This window comes from Chanos chanos, chromosome 7 (assembly GCF_902362185.1).
Source record: "Chanos chanos chromosome 7, fChaCha1.1, whole genome shotgun sequence".
In the NCBI taxonomy this organism is placed as follows: domain Eukaryota; kingdom Metazoa; phylum Chordata; class Actinopteri; order Gonorynchiformes; family Chanidae; genus Chanos; species Chanos chanos.
Genome location: NC_044501.1, coordinates 20,920,780 through 20,943,819, shown reverse-complemented (window position 1 = coordinate 20,943,819; position 23,040 = coordinate 20,920,780). Strand labels below are relative to the sequence as shown.

Here is a 23,040-nt window from a genome sequence, read left to right as displayed (position 1 = left end):
CCTGTGATTGTGGAGGGTGATACTGCTGTCTGGTAGAGCACCCATGCTTCAGCACAGGATGGGCGTGGCCATTTATAGTGCCATTATATTTACTGGCATTTTCCTTAAGCAATACAAAGTTTAAGTATATTTATACCATACAAGTAAAACACATTTGGTGTGTGTCTTGCGTGTATGTGTCGAGAATATGTGTCCGCTTGCTGAGAACAGGAGGATGGATCTGATGTGAAATCGTTCAGTAGACTGCTGCCTGTGTTCTTTGTGCCGTTTTACTCATAACCATGCGTGTGCAGGTGCTAATAAAAGGTTAATGCACCGTAAGCACACACAGACCGGCTAACCGTCACTGTGATATTTGCTGTCAGCTGATCTAAAGCTGTCTATCTGTTTATTTGTTTTGCCTTGCGTGCCAAACCAATGCACAGACCTCACGGCCAAAGAGCGAGAGCTTTCAACCGCAGCTGAACTGAGCTGAAGTAAATATCTTTCTGTCGGACTTCAGTGCCAACCTCACTTCAGCCACTGTTCCTCCTGAGACATCTGCAATTTGAACAGACCTCATCACTAAAACTACTACCAAACACTTCCTCACAATCCCCTTTCTTTCAGACATGGAGGTGTCCTTGTTTGGCTAACCCTAAATATCAGGCGACTAGAGTGGCCCAGCGTTTTTATCCATGACCCTAAGCATCATGGGATGCCGACTGCTTAATTAACCTGGGAATCACACTGGTGTAGAAGCACCTGCTTTCAGTGAATACTGTATTCCTCAATTACTCAAGTGTTTCCTTTATTTTGGCAGTTAAGCTACACTGTGAAAGACGACCCTGTTATTTTGCCACTGCTGTTCGTTTGTCTAGCACCTGTAAGGTGAGACAGAAACACAGCTGTGCCATTCTGGCTCAGAGTTCCACAGCTGCTCAGAGGATGGACTCTTCTCTATGCTTTTGGACTGTGTTAGAGAGAGCTGGCCAGGAAACTGCCAGTAAGGGACATGTGATAGTAGCAGACTCTCTTGTTAATGAATCACCATGGCCTTCTCTTTCAGACGTTTTTCATCAGATCGTAAGTCTTCCTGGTCACACTGGCATCGCTACCTCCACAAATCCACAGGAATAACACAAAAATGAAAAGAGAGAGAGAGAGAGAGGACACAGGAGAGAAGAGAGGGACACTGTATAAAGCCACCGATCGATACCGTTTTATCTTTTAATCAGTTTCTCAGAGGAAAGAGGGCTTTGCCCATACCACATCTTAAAATCCACACGAGATTATGTTGTTAATAAGCAGAACACTGCACCGCCACAATCCCATTTCTTCTCTCTCCTCTGAATTTTTTCTTTAATACAGGCCTTTGCCTCCTTTCTGTAAAGACGGCCCAATGTTGCATTAACATTTTTCTTTAACGCGTTCAAGGCCAGAGCGACACACTGATGTCTTCACTGGAAGGGGTAGGGTGGGGTTGGGGGGTTGGGGGGGGGCTGGCTTTGGCAGAGAGCTTTAATATACTTTCATGCTTTTCCCGCCACCTGGACATCCTGTGAATGCACAATAAGGGCCAGTCGATATTATGGAGGTGGGGGTGGAGGGCACATCGGCAGTTTTTTTTTTCCTTCTTTTTTTTTTTTTTTTTTTTAAACATCTCTCTGGCCTCCTGCCATGTTGCAGCTCAGATCAATGCCACTGTCTGAGTATTAACAGAAGTGTGTGTGTGTGTGTGTGTGTGTGTGTGTGTGTGTGTGTGTGTGTGAGTGTGTGTGTGTGAGTGTGTGTGTGGGTGGGGGGGGGGGGGGGGGGGGGGGTTGACTGGGAAATGAGGGAGATTTATGAAGGGGGAAAAGGCTGGACAGGGTGCGTCTCAACCTCACACTGTGCTCTGATAATCTCCACCACTGTGTCTCTTTGCATCCTTGATCTTACACACACAGACGGGTGGACGTAATATGATGGAAAACCAAATAAAGCTAAGGAGCAAGTTGACCAATGTCTTTGCTTTCGTTTATTGCTATCAGTTTACATAAAAGAATAGAGGAAAAGGTAGGAGGGCCACAGGGACTAGTGTGTCTGTTAGGTAGTGTAACATAGTCCTGCATGGTCTCACTGAAGAGTAACAGATTAGCCTTCCAGAGCTAAGCCCAAAGGGACATCAATCGCCTTATGAGACCGGAGTGGTAATCAGGCTGGAGCGTGTGTGTGTGTGTGTGTGTGGACATATTTATGCACCTGGGCTGCCACTGTATGTATTTCATATCAAACCATTTGGGTTACAGTTTGATATTGCAGTGTATTGTAACCCAAACCAAATTTTCCACTTAGCAAACACCAGTACAATGTATAACATTACACACCTTCAGTGAGTGTTATTTTCATGTGTATAACACAGGAAACGCAATCTTATAATGTAATTATTCCAATCTGAGAGGGCCTGGAGAAGCAGGAATGTGTTCTTGTTTATTTAACAAGCTAAAGCCACTCTCAGGCTGAGCAATATTTCAAAACTCTGGTCCCAAAGGATCATTTTACTTTGGCAGAATACAGACAGTCATTGTCTCTCAGCCAACACATTTACATTTGGCATGTCCTTCCCTTTCCTTTCCACTGCACTGAAAACCTACTCAACTGTCACAGTGCAAACCTGCCAATCTGTGAGTGTTCTGTGCACTGTTACACTCAAGAGGTGTCTCTCTCTCTCTCTGTTTCACTTCATATATTAAGTGAATATATAATCTATATGACACAGAGAGAGAAAGAGAGAGAGAGAGAGAGAGAGAGAGAGAGAGAGAGAGAGAGAGAGAGAGAGAGAGAGAGAGAGAGAAAGAAGCATATATTAATACTGGTCTAAAATCAAGGTTGGTGTCTGTGTGAGTGTGTTGAACCTAATTATGATGCCAACAAACATAGAAACATGCTGGTTATCAGGTTACATCAGATGTGATTAACCCAAAGTGTTGGAGAAAAAGAGAAAGACAGCTGTCAATCTCTTTCTCTATGACTCTTAAGGGGGAAGCGGGGAGGAGGAGGTGGTTCCCAGAGGAGAGGAGAGGATAGATTGCAGCAGAGGGAGGGGCTGGGAGTATGTCGGGGGAGGAGGTGCTGATCTGAGTGAGCTCTGTCATGGTCTGTGTGTGCTCCACTTCACATCGCCATGTCAGCACACAAGGATGAGTGACACAAACACAGCCGAGCAAAAGAGTTCACACATACACGCACACACACTCACACACACAAACAGGTGCACACATGTTAAGGTAGTGCGAGTGAGTCTGAGTGAGTGTGTGTACAGAGGTGAGTCTGAGTGAGTCTGAGTGAGCGTGTGTGTATAGAGGAAAGTCTGAGTGAGTCTGAGTGAGTGTGTATGTACAGAAGTGTGTCTGAATGAGAATGAACTGAGTGTGTGTGTATTGAGGTGAGTCTGAGTGAGAATGAACTGAGCATGTGTGTATAGAGGTGTGTCTGAGTGAGAATGAAGTGAGTGTGTATGTATAGAGGTGAGTCTGAGGGAGAATGAACTGAGTGTGTGTGTATAGAGGTGAGTCTGAGGGAGAATGAACTGAGTGTGTGTGTATAGAGGTGAGTCTGAGTGAGAATGAACTGAGTGTGTGTGTATAGAGGTGAGTCTAAGGGAGACTGAAGTAAGAGCTGGCACTTTAGTGGAAGTACAGGCCCCTGGGGGTGACTTCATTAGAGGCTAGAGTGAGAAGATGTCCCTGTGTCTGCAGAGTGGTCCACACTGCAGTCCCCTGAGACATCCATTCAGCCCTCCCCTCTGACATCTCTCTCTCTCTCTCTCATTCCCTCTCCCCCTCCCTTCCTCAGTCCATCTATTCTATGACCCTGCCTGCTCAGTGAGGTCGCAGATTGAGAACGATGCAACATGCGGAGAAGGGAGATGATTAAAGCTTTGACTTACGATGTGCACACGCTCACACAGGGAGAGAGGGAGGAAAGGAAAGGTAAAGTAAGGCTATGAGAAGACAGAAACCAAAAGGCAAAGGGGAGTGTAGAGAAGAGCAGGGGGCAGAAAAGGAAACAAAAAAGCACCGGGCCGAACACACACAGACTCAGACACACACATACAGAGACACACACACACAGACATGCACACAGACACACACACACACACACGCACGCACACGCACGTCAAGTGATTGAATAATGATTTCACCCACAGCTCCAAACTGTCTTGGGCAGGAAGACCTTCAAGAACAAACTCAAAGTCCCCTAATATACCTCCCCTTCCTCAGTTCCCCATCAACACAACAGTTCATTACAAACAGCAGAACAAAGATCTGTGATTTGATCATTAATGGGCCCCTGACCAACCTGACAGTCGATTACAGATTATTCCAGAATCCAGGACCTTTACCTTCAAAGTATCCTTCTCTGCGGCCAGCAGGGGACTGTTTCTGTTTCTTGGGGGGTCTCTTCTGCACGACGGCTGAACTCATGTTACTGTCCGTGGACATGGGGCTGCCTGGACGGTGGCCTGATGGGGGTATTTGGTATTTGCGTGCTGGAAGGTAATACACATGCGTATAATCAGGCTGAAAGTTTAAGACCAATACATGCAGACGTCATTTAACCATGTTAAACCAATCCCTATACATACAAAAACTCTTCAGGCTTTACAGAATAAGATAAAAATCAATATGATGTATGTAATCCCTCTACATGCACTAATCAGTGTTGCCCTAACACTGCAAACATGACCAAAAACCTGGTTGTGAGGTCATGTGTATGTTATAACAGGGTAATTAACAGTAATGCCATAGTAATAAGCAGTATTGCGTGTCATTACCCCCTGGCAGGGTGGGTTGGTGACTTTGCCCTGCTTGCTTGGCCACTTTGAGTCCTGCGTATTCGGCCGCGGCGGCCACAGCCTGGGCAAAGTCGGCGTCGGTGAAGAAGGAGCCGTCGGAGGAGCTGACGGCGCTGGATCGGCCAGAGGAGGCGTTGTCCTCCTCGGACGCCGAGCCCCAGCCATTGATCATGGATCCGGTGACAGAGCTCTCCAGGTCGCCCATGCTGGAGGCCGGCGTCTGCTCCAGCCCCCGCAGGAGGAGCCTTCGCTGGGGCAGCAGCTGCTGTTGGTGGTGGGGGTGCTGGTGATGGTGCTGGCGGTGGACCTTGGCCACCTCTGCGTCCGTGTCGTCACCCATGTCATCCTCCTCCTCTTCCTCCATGCCGTCTGTGTCCAGGGCCAGGGGGCTGGAGATGTATCCGTATGTGTGAGTCGGGGAGAGAGGTCTCGGTGGGGGAGGGGGGCTTATCAAATGCCGTCTGAGGGGAAGGGAGAAAGAGAAGGCAGAGGATCAATATTAAGACATGAAAAACAGGCAAAGGCATAATCTGGGTTTGACTCTTTTAGTCTTTGAGTCTTTTAGCCAGCGATTGGGTACTGTATCTGATTTGGTATTTAATCCATCTGTGCACGTGTGAATATTTAATCTTGTCGCACATTGTAATGAGATATGAATGAGATAATAAGGGAATATTTAACACAAATCCCACATGACCGTATGTCTCACGCATAACATATTGCCACTGCTTATTTCTACAAAAAATTTCCGGAAACCTGTTTGGTACCAATATATTCTGATGTCTAGATTGTGCAATTTGACACCTAAGAAAACAATCTAAAACATAAACCACTGAACCACAGGGACACTAACTTTCTCATTTTATACAGAAAGACATTTCCAGACACCGTTTGCGTATCTGAGCTGTCTGTTTGTGCAAACTAAGCTGAAAAGACTGTGTGAAGGTGGAGTTGGTAGGTGGAGTTGGTAGGTGGTGTTAACCTGCGGCTGTGAGGGGCGGGGCCCGTGCTGTCTGGGTTGTCCTGGAGCATGGGCTGCATCTCCTCCTGTGGTGATGGTGTGAGTGTAGCTGTGGACTGGTGACTATAGGAGACGGCAGCGGGAGAGGAGGCGGCCCCACGGACAGGGGGAGTGGGACCCCTCTCCACCTCCTCCTCCTCCTCCTCCAGCTCGTCGGGCTGGAGGTACATTCGAGAGGGCGGGAGGGGACACTGTATATCTGCATCATAACTATGAGAGACAGATAAGAACATGTGCCACTGCATTTCATTACAATGTACAAATGGACTAATCTGCATTCATCAGAACAAGTCTGGTTTCATACGTTAATACTGCAGATAGAATCATACTGAGAATTGAGACATTTGGCTTGTGTCGTTAGATATCGACCAATTCCATGTAAAAGTTTATTTGTATTGTATAGTGCACATGCGTGTGCGTGTGTGAAGGACCCACCTGTCATCCATGGAGAGAGGGTATTCCTGACATGGGGGTGGATTCACAGGGGGAGGGGGCAGGAGGTCTGCCCAGTTCATGTTGCTCTGTTTAGGCGCCTTAGGGGTTCGGCCACCCTTTTTCTGACCTTGGCTCCCTGATAGACATGAACAAAGAGCTCATGGAACCAAACATTTCAACACACACCACTCTCTCTCACATACACTCGTACACACACACACACATACACAGAGGCAAGCTCACACACACACACACATCCATGCACATGTACAATCGCAAAGTAAATTACAGATAAAATAGAGTATTTGTCATCAGATAAAAAAAATACATTAAAAAATACAAAGTGGATCGTTTTGGTGAGAGGTAGGCACTGATAAATTAAAAGGAAAAAAAAAAAAAACGAATTTTAAAAAAGCCAGAACCAGCATTGATGGAACCCTCCCCATCCATGCCCAGAAAACATTCAAGAGCATTATCTCTCAATTTTATAATTAAACTCATGGATTACATCAAAAAGGAGAGTCATTTTTCATAACTAACACTCTCTCTTTTGCTGAAAGGTAGAGTGACAGACGAAGAGGAGGAAGAGAGAGCAGAGGAGAGGGGGAAAAGAAAAAAAGCATCGGTGGCCAATTAAAAGTAAAGAATTAGGATGCTGTGGAAAAAGCGCTGTGGGGGTGTGGGTGCATCCAAGGCTTGGCTTTAATTACAGCAGTTTGAGATGTGATATAAAAATAGATAAGACACATTAGGGCGGCAGCGTTGCATGCCATGCGGAATGGCTGTCATTTGTCCTTGTCCCGTAACAAACGGGGATCCTACCGACGGCGTTATTCCCCCTCTTTTGTTAGATGAAGGTGATGGTAATTAATGGTTCGGTGGCAAATTGCAAGAGCAAGGGGCGGGGGTGGCTTTCTGTAATCCCCCCCCCTTAAATAAAAGACATGTCTGGAGAGTAAGCAGACAGCATATCTTTCTCTAATGCTCCTGAAAATCTGGGCTGAATAGAGGCTTTTTGCTTCTGAATTACACAGGAGATCACTGACAAAGACATGAACTAAACACCTGAAAAAGACTGGAACGCAAGAAAACGGGGAAAAAATCAAGCCCGTCTCTTTGTTGAGGTGTTAACTGTGCCCATTGTCTACACCAATCCCCATTTAATCCCTTTTCAAAAAAAAGCGGGGTCTTAAATTGCGTCAAATTACCATATTAAAGCTCCACTTATTACAAACATGATTTATTGCCTTTTTTTGGTGGGAAATTGTGGTTTTTGAAACAACGCTGGAGGGGAAATGTGATAATGCACAGCTTAGCACTAATAATAAGAAGCAATTATAACTGCACCAGAAAATGCAAAGATACACTAAGCTACATAAAGGGGCCTTTGTGATTTTTCTGTTTGAGCACAGGGGAAACGCCTCAAAAACAAAAGCTTTCGATATTTTTTTTATTTCACAGATTTTTTTATGGGACTTGATCCTAGTTCCTAAGTCCTGATACCATTAAACATTAAACATTGTGTTTATAGTCAACTTTCACAGCAGCTGTTTTATATACTGAGTTAGAAAGTAAAGGACCATAGTGTGGACTCAATCAATCAAGAATTTATACGTCATTTGTTCAAATGTCTTCAGTTACACTCGTAGTAATTGGTTATGATGCTTGACAAAGCAGAGACTTGGTCAGTGATTGGTCATGATTTTCGATAAGCAGTAACACGATCAATGTTTGGTTATTTTTGAAGATCAAGAGGTTTGGTTTTTGCTCATTTAGATAATGCAAACGTGCGAAAGATGTTACTAACTCTAGTCCATAATGTGCAATGATTACGGAGCAGGTTTACTAATATTCACTGTAATATTCATCGATCCGGCAATTTCTAAATATAAGTGAACAGAGGCGCATATTGATTGTCTTCCCGTCTCTTACCAGAGGTGCTGCTGCTGCCACGGTCAGAGCTGTTGTAGGAGCCTCCTGTGGTGGGATCCTGACCCTGGTTGTAGGGGATGGTTGCAGGCATGGGGCTGTCTCCACCTCTGTAATGGTCTGAAGGCACCATGAAACAGAGTGGTTTAGCTTTAGCATAGCATTATTCTCAAACTGTCTTGCCTCTCTTGTGTAACTAAAATAACCAGAAAGAATTCATCCATTCAAAATGACACAGACACCATCTATACACAACTTTATGCACCTTCAAATCATGTGTCAACAGTTTAATTGAATGGTTAAACTACTGTAGTAGAAACACTGTGCTCTAGATAACTACACTGCCTCTCAAGAGTTTACAGTACAGACTGTTTCCCGTGTTCTTTGACACAAAATGAGTCACACTTCAAAATGAGTCACACTTCAAAAACATGCTAGTGCCTGCATGCAGGAGGCTTGTTGTTTTAGTAACGGTCAAACATCTTAGTCTTAGTGTGACCTGCACCAACACTAATGCCAGCAAAGCCACAGATGTTTGCACAGATAAAGTCAAGCTTCAGAGAGCTTGTGATGTCCTTGTGTGTTTGGATACCAAGCCCAGTTCTACTGCACAGCTCACTTCAGAGTCTGCTGACACGCTCCAGTTTTTCAGCACGTTCTGGACAGTGTAACAATGAACGCAAATGAAGATCAGCGGCATGGGTACAGCTCGGATTTTGACTTACTAATACTCAGTCTCAAAACAGAGGATGAAAGACAAGAACAGAGGGAAAAAATAACAAAGAATGATTGAGTGCATGTAAATATGCCCCAGAGACCCCTGTGGAATGAGAGGTGGAAAGTTCTAGACTGCTCCAAAGAATAACTCTGGTACGAGATGCTTTCTTAGTATTTTCAGATGAGCTTTCCATTATGACAAAGCAAATCAGAGTATCCAAACACCTCAACATATTTTTGTGTTAGCTCTGCACAAGCAAACCAGATTCAATCTATCAGCTTCATTATCAAAGCCACCTGAATGAGGGTCTCTCTTGCAGGGTGGAAAAATGTGATGGATGAGAGGGCAGATTTGACTAGAAGAAATTTAGCTATGGAACCCCCCCCCCCCCCAAAAAAACTGAAAAAAGACAGCAAATAAAATAAAATACATGTACACGTCCAAATAAAACTAGAAACAGTTTGCATTTGGATAGCTCAATAATGTAACCACTTTTATGTTGAACCCTCAGACTGGACTCACCCTTGTTCAGTTTGTTCTGTTCCATGATGCTGTATTGATGCTGTGAGGTCACTTCCTGTTGTTGCTGGACTTGACTGGCTTTCCAGCAGTGCTTCTCATTTATTTCCCCGCCTCCACTCCCCCCACTCCCACCGCCGCTTCCGCTGCCGCCGGTGACACTGTTGCTCATGATGCTAGACTGGATGAGCTGGGTGGTGGCGTACGGGGTGGGCTGGCCGCCTGGGCCCACGAAGCGTCCGTCTTTTAGGTTTGGGCTATTGAAAGTCTTCATCTCGTTGATCTTGTTTGACAGGTCCACATCACCGTACAGCCCTGTCTCAGGCACCATCAGGTTGGTCTGTTTGTTGTCCAGCTGGTTATTGTAATTGGCAATGCAGTCCGCTGAAGAGGGCGAGGAAAAGTGAATCAAGAGATTCTGCCAATCTAAGATCTGAAGCAATGCACTTACAAGAAGACATAAGAGGTTTATGACTATGTGCTTAACAAGCTAAACTAGATGGATTAAAGAATTTCTACAGGGCACAAAATTAGGTTGCACCATGGTTGAGTGTGCTCTTTTTTTTATTATTAACATAAGCCTAATGGGAGGAATTTCAACGACTATTCTAGAACCTTCTGAAGCTTCTGAGGTCATTAAGCACTACCTGCAGCAGACTGCTTTGGTTCTTCTGAGAATTTAGTAAATTTACAAAGACAAATACTTGAATCACTTCTTAAAGTCTGCCCTTCAGTTATCTACAATGAACTCGTAAGATGCCGGCTTTTACTCTGTTGGCCGTACATCAGTAGCCAGCGAGTGACTGGAATTGTAAGACAACATCTTCATCATTCCTTCTCTCTCTCTTTTTCCCTCTCTGTGGCTGAGGAACTTCAGCCTTTTATCCAAAACACAGGTTGGACATCACTTTGAGTTTCTATGAGAGATTCAAAGACAGGCTCTCTCATCGTGGATGATGTTCCAGCATGTGTGAATCAAAGAGCTGAATGAGTTGGGCTGTATGAGAGGCACCTCTGCTGACAGATCCAATTTTCCAAGCTCATAAAATATTCAAATCCTCGTCAGGATCAAAGCACCAGCCTGGAAGTAAATACCAAGCAAAGGCAACGAGTGGTTTCCGCAATCTGCTCACGTTCCAGCAGCAGCGTTTTCAGGGATATGCGTGTGTGCTTCCGAGGTAGACTTACGTTTATAAATGGGTCCCAAACTTTAAGAAACACTGAGTCATCTTTAAGATGTCACCTGTGAAATAATCCGGTTAAATTTACCCCAGGATTTAGTTGTGGCACACATAACTGTCAGCTGGATCATTTTCTCAGCGTCATGCAGAGAGTGAAGAAGCGGAATCGCTTCTCGAAAAGAAGGCTTGGTCATGAAAAACCGGGATGGAGTGAAAACACATACCTCACAAATGGGGTTATTAAACCTTCGAACATCCTCTTTGGGTGTGTTCAGCAAACAAAAGGTACAGCTTAATCTAGAATAATCTCTGTTTCTTCGTAGGGTACCTAACCATAAAAGAATCTATCACATTCTTAGTTTATTTATTCATTTGTTGATTTTATTATCTGCGATGGACTGGCGACCTGTCCAGGGTGTTTCCCCGCCTTTCGCCCTATGTGCGCTGGGATAGGCTCCAGCACCCCCCGCGACCCTAATCAGGATAAGCGGCTTAGATAATGAGTGAGTGAGTGAGTGAGTGAGTGATTTTATTATTTAATTAACACAAAAGAATTGGGGAGCACTAGAGCACTAGATTACTACAATCTCAGCTTTAACTAGTCCAGCGTTGAAGCTAGCCCCCGGGCATTTCAGTGTAGAGTGTACCAGTCCAAGTGTATCCTTAACCCTGGACTATTTTAGGCCTAGGGGCCCTGTAGTCCTCTGCTTCACCCCGACCCCACTGAGCTGAAGGCTAGCATCAAAATTCTAGTACAAAGGAACGGAATCCTCAGCTTAATCTTGTGAAATCGGCATGAACCCTGATGCTGCTGCAGAAGAGCAAGGCTAGCATTAGAGCTGTACGTACGCGTGTGAAATGCAGCTTAGCGTCCTTAGCCTTCAAGCTTAGGGCTAAACCATAACACATGCACAGTGTGACAGGCAGTGATGACACACTGGCCCTAAAAAAATATCCATCATTATGAGCCCCTTTGCATTGTAGGGTCATGCCGTGACAACCTCAAAATATCATGTTGCTTTTCTCTGTATGTGGGCTTTGCAGGTAGATTTCCATAGTATGCTAAGACAGCGAGAAGGTCAAGAGTGATGTGTTAATGACATGCTGAACCCCTCCACTCCACCTCGTGACGAAAGACCACACTGTCCTTCATGACAAGCCTTGTCATTTTGTTGGAGGGTACAGCAGCAGCCAGTTTGCGTGTGTCACTGCGTGAAAAGTGGTGTATTCAGAAATATCCGGACAAAGTAAACTTCCGCTAAACCTGCTGTTTTCCAGAGGTATTCGGATGCCCGCAGAACTTTGTCATGCGGACCTGAAAACTCCCGCAAATGTCTGAATACAGCTGTTAGACGGCAGTTTTCAGGCATCCGCGTGACCACAGTCGTTAGCTGATGGCTTGGCCTTTCAAATGCTAATAACAGTCAGTGGTCTAGGAGGGACTGGGTATAGAACCCTTCCTCACTGTAACTTTCTATCAGTTAGCCTATATGTAATATTTAGCCGATATTTTGATAACCACACAAACTTGTTAGGTGTTGCATGGTGTATAATACAGCAGTGGTAGGCCCATGTAGCCTTTAATGTCATTGCTCTGTCGTGCAGCTAAATTACAATGGACACTTCAAATGGAGCATACAAAAACACACTGAAAACATAATTTAAAAAAAGTCTAAATGAGAGGTTCATTAATTACATATTTGATGGTTATGCAACTGTCCTTTACTTGGGGTCAAAGGTACAGGGTGACCAGATGCAAACAGACCAAATGGGGGACAAGTAGTAAGTTTGTGTGGGACAATGTGGGACATTGTTACTAATGCTGAGAGATGATGTAAAACTTAGATATAATGTCAGTCTAACTGAATAAGAAACACTTGTATACACTTGTATTGATAGACATCCAACATGCATTGGCCATTACAGGCCCATCAAAGGCAACTGTACTTAAGCAAAGCAGCAGGCATCATACAGCTCAAGTCTTTCAAGTTAAACCCCTGACCAAATCCAACTATAAGAATAAATAAGGCTCAAAATAAAATATTACATAAAATAAAACAATTTCAATGCAAATCTTTATATCAAGCCAAAATCTCTATTGGATGAGAAGCATGGTCAGAAGGGATAAAAGAACTTTTTCCTTTCTTTTTGACCATGATGTCGGCTGACAGCGTTTATCATCATATCTGTAAAGTTTTACTAAGTTTGGTTTTTGTGACGTAGCAAAGAAATTCGTCGGCCCCACAGCTGCACAGTTTGATTGACGGCCGCCACAGACTCTTGATGACCGCCCTCAGCGCTCTCCTCTCAGCCATTTGGTGAAAGCAAGGCTTTTAAAAAAACTCGCCTATGTTGCATTTTTACTGCTTTTGACATAGCACTATTAAATAGATTAGAAACTATGCTCATGTGCGGGCGGGTAAAATAATGGATCCATATATTTTTTATTTCTGACAGTTAAAAACCAAACGACCAGCGAAGATGCGGGACATTATCTCAGTATGAGGGATGCGGGACAAAGGATACAGGACTTAAAAAAAAAAAGTTTACAGGGCATAGGAGTTTTTGTTGTTGATTCTCGCTTGTTTGTTCGGAATGTTTCTCCTCAGTACGAGGACGCGCCCCGTTTTCAAACCACCCACTTAGAATCTAAGGTTGAGTCCTGTCCAATCAGTTTTCTGTGCGTGCATGGTGTAGGGTGACAGTAACCAATAGCATTGTGTGCAACTGCAGCGCGAAATTTGCTTTGGGGAAGGGGTTACCTGTAGTAAGGTAAGGAGAAGCGAGTCACTGAAGGATTACAGAAGTTGTACTCCGTATTCTGTCGATAGTGTGCATTTTGAAGATGGCTTGCAAAAGAACACTTAAGTTTTCGAACGGACAGCGGAGTGGAGAGGCTACTCGTGCGCCGGGAATATCCAATTTTTCCAACGCCGAGTCTGAACGAAAACAAACAACTGGTGTCCCCGTTAAATGCATTTTTAAGAAGATGTCTGAACGTTCATGGAGAATGTTATTCGGCGGTTGGACAGGATGGAGTCCCATCAAAGAGGCGCAAGAGGAGTCTGCCCGAGAAAAGAAGACGTGCGGGGAATAACTCTGTTTCGGTAAGTTTATTTCTGTAGGCTTCCGGCTTTCGTCTTTGACTGCCGCGCATTCTGATATGTTCACATTTCTTTATCTGCTTTATCCCTTAATGTGGTTGAATTTAACTCTTGTATTAATTTTGCTTCTACAGGAATCTGTGCGGATAATGCATAATGCTGAAAACAACACGCACAGATATGATCCACGGACAAGGTAAGACGACGTGTTTTGTTGGTAGACTATATCGTCGCGATTGTTTCATAGCAGTGCTTGGAATTCTAAACGAACTTTTAATCAATCTTCCTTTCTTCTCCGTTTTTTTTTTCTCTCTAGCATCCTGAAAGACCGATTGAGACTATCCGAAAGAGTTACCGGGTGAATCCAGAGAACAAAGAGGGGGACAGGATCGCCACTCGAACGAGGCAAAGGAGGAGAAGAGTAAGTCAAAACATCATTTCCCTAGTAGTTCTTAGACTTTTTCTCCATTTGCTGTTTTCAGCGATCTAATTTCTGTTTTCACTGTGTTTTGCAGCAGCACAAGGTCAGAGCTAGTGTTCTCTAAACTGAGGAAGAGGTTGCCATATGGAGGACCGCATCAGTAGACATAATTTCTGACGAGGACGCCATCTTGGATGGAAGGCCAGCGTGGATCCTCCCGCCTAGCACAGAGTTGTCTGCACTGTGTGGGGTGCTACAGAATAGAGACCACGGAAGCTGGGTTGTTCTTGGGAATGCTCAACATTTAGAGTTTCATTTATGCTCCCAAAAGCATTTGTATTATATACTATGATATTACAGTATATTCTGTTCTAATGTATTCTATTCTGTTATATATTGTACATTGATTATATATATATATATATATAAAATTGTCAATTTATATACCTTATATTATACTGTATTTGCTTTATTTGTAATAAAATTTGTGTAATTCATTTTTGTTTGCCATACTATCTATACAATCTACCTATGAACATAAAACACCACCACCACCAATAATAATAATAATATTAAAAATAATAATAATAATAATAATTATTATTATTATATAAACCATATGAATTCATGTCTGGGGACCCACAATGGACCAATGGGGAAGGGTTTTAGAGGAGGGGCAAGACCTCGCTCCACCAATCCAAAGAAAGACTTTTGACCAATTGCAGGATACCTGGTGGCCCAAGGTGTGAAGTGCAAATGTTCCCTTCCAAGCACCCCCAAGGGATTATTCACCATGGCAACTAAGGGCTCTAGGCAGACCCCAAAACACGGTACATATTCAGGAGTATTCCATGCCGCGTAACAGAGCTGCAAACTGCCAGATACAGCCGATAATCTGTGGAGTATCCGGGAATATACAGGAGTATTCCAGGCCGAATACACCTCTTTTCACGCAGTGTGTGCATGTGTGTGTGTGTTTGTGTCTGTGTGAGAGAGATAGAGAGTAAGTGAGTGAGAGAGAGAGAGGGTGTATGTGAGAGAGAGAGGGAGAGAGATGGGTGTGTGTGTGTGTGTGTGAGAGAGAGAGAGAGAGAGTGAGTGAGTGTGTGTGTGTGTGTGTAGAGAACCTTGGGACTCCCTCACTGCATTCACTCCAGTTGTTTGTAAAGTAAATGCTGACTACACTGAAACACCAGCTGGTGGTCTGTCACATCTCTCTCTCTCTCTCTCTCTCTCTCTCTCTCTCTCTCTCTCTTTCTCCCTCTGTCTCTCTTTCTCTCTCTCATCCCTATCCTTCTCTTATTCTGTGAGGCTTTTCACATAGCAGTACGTCTCTTCAAATGTATTTTACTATAACTTGTGCACATCTCTCTTTCTGTCTGTCTTACTCAGTAGTGGACTCTCAGGTAGGTCTTTCTCCCTCTTTTCCTCAGCACTGTTCACTGTTATGACCTCTAAGGCTTCTCCATGGTTTCCTAAAGAACTAAGCACTTAGAGAAAATTGCATTAGGGGCTATAACAACAGTATGGAAATCAGCCCAGCAATTCGATTAGGCAGCAGGGCAGACCCATAAGGCCGTCCAAGTCCGCTCCTCAGACTTCCTGCCTAAAAGAACCTCGCTTTAACTGCTTACAAATCACAAAGATGCACCCCAACCCCCCTGCTCCCCAGGCCTACACACGCGCACACACACACACACACACACACACACACACACACACACACACACACTTTTGTGAAGGGAAACCTAGTCACATTAGCAACACATGCAGGAAAACACACACACACACACAAACACACACAGACTGATGGTACTGGACTGGTGTCCTGTGGCGGGCCTTGTGAAGGTTTGGAGACCAGTGTGTGCTTACACAACAGGGATGCTGGACTCACCGGGGCGACTGTATGTTGCCAGGTTACTGTCGCTGTTGCCATTGCCAGCCGCGCAGCAGTTGATGCTACAGTCATTTTGGTTGGAGCATGTATTGGGCCAAGTGTCGGCCAACCAGGGCTGTGTCGCTGGCTCTCCCATATTCAACAGACCAGGCCTGGAGAAGAAGAAAAAATCATAAACAAATGAATAACAAAAAATATAACTTAGTTATAGAAAATGCATCTGGAGTTAAATGATGTATGAATAATTCATAAAGTCTTTCAGTCTCCCATACCACCATACCACCAGTGCTTTGTGGTTTCTTTCCTTTTTCATTTGACCTATTTTGTATGTCTCAGATTGCCAGGGTCAAGAATGAACAAGATTGAAATGGACTTGAAATGGATGTGCTTCACAGACAAAAACAACTTTTGATATGTTGAATAAAAATAGGAAATGGGCCATTGCTCAGCTTTCATAACCAAATGGGTCTGTTATTAAACAACTCTTGGGTCTCACTGGAGCAATGAACTAAGAGGAATGCAAGAGATTCCTACCAAGCTTGTTCAGCTCAGCACACACCACAACCTCTCTCTCTCACTCTCTCTCAGTGGCCTGTTCACTCACGCTGTGGGTGTTTTAGACTAAACATTCATTAAAGACAGGGTATGAACATGACTTGTCCATAGCTGATGATACTGAATTTCTCTGAATCCCCTGTGAACGTTAGTGCACGCCTCAAAGTACTGTGGCATTCTGGGTATTTCTGTCTGTCAGAGTTGGGTAAGACGCATCAGCCTCAGTGTCACTGAACTGGAAGAACTGAACTCTCAGTGCCTGGACACTGCACTGCCACTACAATCTCCAATCTTAGCATTAACTCAGGATGAAAGAGTGTAGTGTAGTGTGGGAGTATAGGAGTTTGGTTGTGTGTATGTGTGAGTGTGTGTGAAAGACAGACAGAGAGGGCAAGAGAGAAGGAAAGAGAGAAAGAAAGAGAGAGAGAGAGAGAGAGAGAGAGAGAGAGAGAGAGAGAGAGGGGGGAAGTTTTCCATGGACAAGCATCAAAGGAACAAAAAAGGACATCAAAGAAACATTTTTTGACACCGTATGGCTGACTCCACAGCTTTGTAGTAGCTTAGGACTTTTTTTTTTCCCCATTCATCTTTCTCATATCCCCAGTGTGTGTCTTTGACTTTTATGACTGGTACCCCAACTATTACTGCTCCTCTGCACCGGCATCAAACAGAGTGAAGAGCAAAGTTTTCATTTCAGACTAAATAGAGTCAGAAAAGAAATAAGAGGAGAGAAGGTGGCAGCGTGATTCAGAAAGCTGTCTGACCTTTTTCATGTTATGTGTCTCTGGACATCTTTTCTCACACACGTATGTGCGCACGCACACACAGACCAACGCCCCCCCCCCCCCCCACACACACACACACTTCCCTATGAACACACAAACACACATACTAGCTATTAGATACATCTAGCCGGAAACACACATACCCTATAACTGACACACACACACACACACCTGTCTAAATAGACCCAAACACACACATGCTAGAATGCACCCAGTGACAAATACTCTACACCTGAACTGTAAACACACTATGAAATGGATATACACCTATTCAAGGACACTCACATATACACTCAGCACACACAAAGCCATACACAGAGTTAAGCATACGCGATGTGCATCAAACGCTATTACTGCATTAAACATTGATAATGTACAGCTATCGGTCATATAGGCTATTGAAAGGCTTTCAAAAGAGATGATCCGAGCTTTTATTTTTGCTGGTCTCAACTATTTCATGCAGCACCACCTTTCTTTCTCTTTCTTTCATCCCAAAGAACATCATTTGAAAGGCAAAGGTTGCCCCCTAGTGTCACTCAGAGGTAATTACACCACTGTACAAGTTCTATCAGCTCATGCTCTCTCCACCTCTTCCTTAATACTGCAGTGTTTGATCAGACACTGGGCAGACAATCAGATGGGGAAAATAGAAGCATGCGGCCCGGCTGGAAAACACGCTGAAATGATCTGTGTAGTCTGTAATCAGAGAGTAGGAATGAATTTATTGTATCTTACCTTCCTGCATTACTCACTGCCTCTGTTCCTCTCTGATAGGACACTGGAAAGGAAAAAGGACAGATGTCACTGCACTGTACACGTGCTTCTCACAAACCACCAAAAAATCCCCACAGATGACCGACATGGTTCAGTCATGCATCAATACCTTTCATATGTGTGCCTGTGTGTGTGTGTGTGTGTGTGTGTGTGTGTGTGACTCTCTCCCACATTGAGCGTCCATTTGTGGGGATATGACGTAACTGAATCAGTTTACAGCAGTTCAGTCCAGTCTAGCAGTTCTTACCTGTAGGAGTGAAGGTAAATGATGGTACTGTATATCCAACAAGCGGAGCAAGGGGCAAAAAGATGAAGAAAGAAGAAAAAGAAGAGATTAGTCAAGCAACTTATGCAGAAAGAGGAAAAAAGGCACATCAAACACGGTGATTAGACCGAAACTGAGCGACACTGAACACATTCAACCAATTAGGTCAACACGTTTCTCACAACCATAGTCAAAGACCAAATACAGCTGATGCTGTGCTTGGAAGCTTTCTGGAACGTTCTGCGCGTGTTAGCCCTGTACTGGAATCTGGATCTTTCCAAAGAGCTCTCTGAATTCTTTGGTAAGGGAACGGAGACGGCGCTTAACATTCCGTGTGGATTAACGTCATGAATGTTTAATAAAAGCTCTTATGACTAGTCCGACAGACACCTAGAGTATTACACAACAACCACAGTTCCTTCACACTCCCTTTTTCTCTTATTCTCTCTTTCTCTGTATTCCCTTTATCACCAGCTACTTTGAGCAACTGTTGTTTGAAATGTGAACACTAGAAGTCAGGACTCACTGTTTGACAACTGTCCAAGTCTCAACCTGTCTCATTACTTGTGTCAGGTGTATAAGGCTAGTTATTAGCATTACAGAGGCTGTCTACAGGTCAACGTAGATATCTGCTGATCCAATGAAAAAAACATCCGCAGCACCAGTGAAGTGGACTTATAAAGTACATTTATACACTGCACAGACAGCGTTCGGTCAAAAACAGTCAAAACAGTTCAAAGGCTTCCCTGTTGTCTAGCTATGGGAGAAAGAACCACCTTGTGAGGAAAACACTGAGAACAGTGAGACAAATCAATCTTTCATATCTTTAAAAAAACAAAAACCCTGCCAAAATCCCCAAGCTCTCACTCTCTTCTTTTCCCTGTCAACAAAAGTTATCTGAGTCAGGGATTCTTCACATCTATGTATGATTTTCACACTCCTTTCTTCTCCCTCTCTCTGTTTATCTTACAGGGTCTTACAGTTATTCCTCCCTTAACAATCCCACCACATGCTCAGCAAAAGCTCCCATTTAAACAGATACTATATCAAATAAAAACAAAACTTTTTTTTTAATCCAGGTTCAGTGTGCATTAAGCAGGTGAGCGAGACACCAGAGCTCACTGAATGCGTGTATTTGGTTTACTCAAGTTTTAAGAAAAGAGTGTTTATGGCTGGCTTCGTTACAGAAGTGCATCAGAGTTTGACACCAGCGATTCTGTCTGTTCTGACTTCATGGTTTGGCACTCTTTAAAGGGAAAACCCACCAGCAAGCCTGTCCTTCAGCATGTCACTCCTCCTCTTCTGCTGTTTATCTGGGTGTGTGTGTGTGTGTGTGTGTTTGGCAATCCTTTGAGCCTGCTGTTTATTAAAAAAAAGACCAGTCTAATAGAGCTGGGGCGTTTTGGAAGCATCACCTGTCAGTCATTCTGTCTTGAAGTAGACAGAGAATGACACTTAGCACTGCCAGGAGCCAGGTAAACAAATCAAATCACCACGGTAACGTGGGACTACCAGGTCTGCTGGCCCAGCACCTTTCTGAATTTCACCAGTCAGGTAGACTTGCTTATAAAAGCACACACACACACACACACACACACACACACACACACGCACGCACGCACGCATGCCCCTCCCTTTTCACCATTCTCCTCTTCAATCCACTTTACTCTGAAGTATAGATTCTGGGTTCATGTGGTTACAATTATGCCTTTCTTCTCCAAACACAAAGACACATTCTCAACCACCAGCTCAAACAAAGAAACCTCTGGCCTCTTTCACGGCTTTTTTTTCAACTGCGCGAGTGGGAGTGAAGAGGTGTTTTTGCCGGCGGTGAGCGTAAAGAACTTCGACGGTTAACCGAAATCGACGCTGACTTTTTGGTCTTGAATACCAACAGGGCGGTGCCCTCCCAGCGCTGAGTTCAAGCTTAATTTGTCGAGCAAGCTTCATCTCGCACACAGGCACAGAAGACCACGGAAATCACATGGCACAAACCACAGGCTCACTTTACAATGCCCTCTGGTAAACATTAAAAACTCACTGAACACATCCAGTGCTGTATACACAACAGTACATCCAATGCCATACTTTATAAAGGCCTTTTGAAAGTATCCCCCCCCCCCCGTTTCCCTAAAGCAAGTTTTGCCATGTTTCAGCTATTCAATATCATGAACCATAGAAGAGTCTTTCTGATTTTGTGAACCTCTTGTATGTCTGAACATTTCTGATTGTTGACCTTCTGGTTCTGGAAGTCTGTTGGGGCTTTGAACGTAATTGAACACTAAAGCTTGGGACTTGGGAACAATGCTGTAGGTCTCAATGCTGAACTTCTCAATTTATGAATCTGTGAGACCACTTAGGGCTGATCTGGGATCAGTCTCAAACTCGTTCAATGTGATTTAGTCTTTCTCTGAGTACTCTGTAAGGTCTTTATGCAAACTCTTAGGTGTTTTTTGTCCAGGAGGTCTTGAATGCACCCACGCATTTCTCAGTCTCTGTGCTAATGAACGGATGTGCCCATTCTCTATAGAGAACAGTGTTGGTCTTGTCAAGGTGAAAAGTCTATTTACTGCACAGCCATGCGGAGGAGGAGCAGCCATAGCATACTGTTAAGATTCACTTAAAAAATAAATAAATAAAGCTCATGACAGATTAATAGAAAACTTCTCTCAGATTTCAAGACTGAGACATCAAGCCAGAGTCAGCCCAGGGGTCAAAAGAGCCCAGTACATAAGAGAGGACATAGAAAAACAAACAAACTTTAGAGCAGAAGTGAATGTTGCATCCTACAGTAAGGACATACAGGTAAACAGTCGCATAGGACAGGAGGTGCTTATGTGTACAGGTACACTGGCTGAGGTGTGACATCACCTTCTACTGTACTGTACTGAATAATATACAGTTAATGATACTTCTCTCTCTGCTTCTATTTCTTTACCACACTCATTCTAAGACATTAATTATTGTTACTTAATTATTAGTCAATCTGCTGCTCGTCTGTGTTCCGATGACATTCATACTGGTATACACAGATACTCTACTACATGTTGTAGAGTACATGATACTCTACTACATACTAGTAAACCTGAAACACATGGTTGTTTTACCCACATATACACTTGTGTGGTGCTCTGTCACTTTTGGTCACTTTTTCACACTGGTCACTTTAGTGCAGGTTTACTTACCTCACGCTCCTGGTCACTGCATCATCACACTTCATTACATTACATTTCTTTGTCTTTACAGTTCTGTGTTTACCTACTTCTCTTGTCACTTTATGCTAAGGAAGTATGTTTACCCACACTGTTGCATTTAGTTTGATTTTTTTACACTGTAACTTCTGCCACAACTAAGCCCATTTCCCTCCAGGGATTAATAAAGTGCTATCCTATCCTTTCCTAACAGAGAGAGAGAGAGAGAGAGAGAGAGAGAGAGCGAGAGAGAGAGAGTATTAAAGCACACAGCTGTAACTCTTTTGATGAAACTATGGCAGACCACAAGAGGATGATGTGAAATGCACTTTGATTTTTGTGTCTCAGAACAGTTCAAAGCATTTAAACAAAAAGAAAGAACTCTGCCATCCCATTGGCTCTGAGCATGTGAGCAAGAGAGAGGAAAGTTGGCTAAGTTCATTCATTGCCTCAAAACACGTTTAAAACTTTTACCAGAGAAGAAAAAAAAGAAATGCAGTGTCAGAGTGTTCACATTGGTCTTGTATAAACACAGTCAATGACAAGACAAAAAAAAATGATACCAGGACAAACTGACCTCTTTCCTCCAAACTTTCCCACATGTCTCACTATGTATTACCAAAACCAGAATATACCACACAATCTACACAAATGTACCTGACTCCACCTTCTCTGTCCTCATGCTCTGATTAAATACACTGCCTGGCCAAAAAAAAGTCGCACACTCTAATCTGTCCTTGGGCCGCCTTTAGCTTTGCTAATGGCACACATTCACAGAAGAATTGTTTCAACAACCTTATGTAACATCACAACATTTATTTTCGGCCAGAGCTGCAGTAATTTTTGGCCAAGATCTTGTTGATGACGGGAGAGTCGAACCACTCTGTAAAGTCTTCTCAATGGGGTTCAGGTCAGGACTCTGCGGTGGCCAATTCATGTGTGAAAATGATTCCTCGTGCTCCCTGAACCACTCTTTTACAATTTGAGCCCAATGAATCTTGGCATTGTCGTTCTGGAATATGCCCGTGCCATCAGGGAAGAGAAAATCCACTAATGGGATAACCTGGTCATTCAGTGCATTCAGGTACTCAGCTGACTTCATTTTATTGCCACACAATGTTGCTGAGCCTTGACCTGACCAACTGAAGCAACCCAAGATCATAACACTGCCTCCAGAGGCTCTAAATCCAAATGGCGACTGGTTTTTTTGGCCAGGCAATGTATAAAGTGAGACATTGTTAGACAGGTGATGTTTGTAAGGTTTGAATGTTGTGAACCTGCAGCTGCACTGACACTCATTCTCAGATTTGATGGCCAGCGCTCTGCAGCAGGTGGAAACCTCCCAGTATCCATCTCATTAAGCTTCTAACATCTAAAGCTTCTGTAAAGCACATTTAAGGCTTTGAAAGCTGACACTACCATACAG

At 43.8% G+C, this 23,040-nt stretch overlaps 1 protein-coding gene across 1 annotated transcript in view; it reads right to left on the bottom strand.

Annotated features, from left to right (window-relative positions):
- Nucleotides 1–23,040, bottom strand: part of robo1 (roundabout, axon guidance receptor, homolog 1 (Drosophila)) — a 152,015-nt gene that overhangs the window by 1,083 nt on the left and 127,892 nt on the right. Inside the window, exons 20-28 of the mRNA XM_030779067.1 lie at nt 18,406–18,432; nt 18,120–18,162; nt 16,042–16,196; nt 9,445–9,825; nt 8,208–8,324; nt 6,276–6,411; nt 5,802–6,050; nt 4,799–5,280; nt 4,367–4,513 (exon numbers count right to left, since the gene is read on the bottom strand). Coding sequence (XP_030634927.1) covers nt 4,367–4,513; nt 4,799–5,280; nt 5,802–6,050; nt 6,276–6,411; nt 8,208–8,324; nt 9,445–9,825; nt 16,042–16,196; nt 18,120–18,162; nt 18,406–18,432 — 1,737 coding nt within the window. The remainder of the gene's footprint in view (nt 1–4,366; nt 4,514–4,798; nt 5,281–5,801; nt 6,051–6,275; nt 6,412–8,207; nt 8,325–9,444; nt 9,826–16,041; nt 16,197–18,119; nt 18,163–18,405; nt 18,433–23,040) is intronic.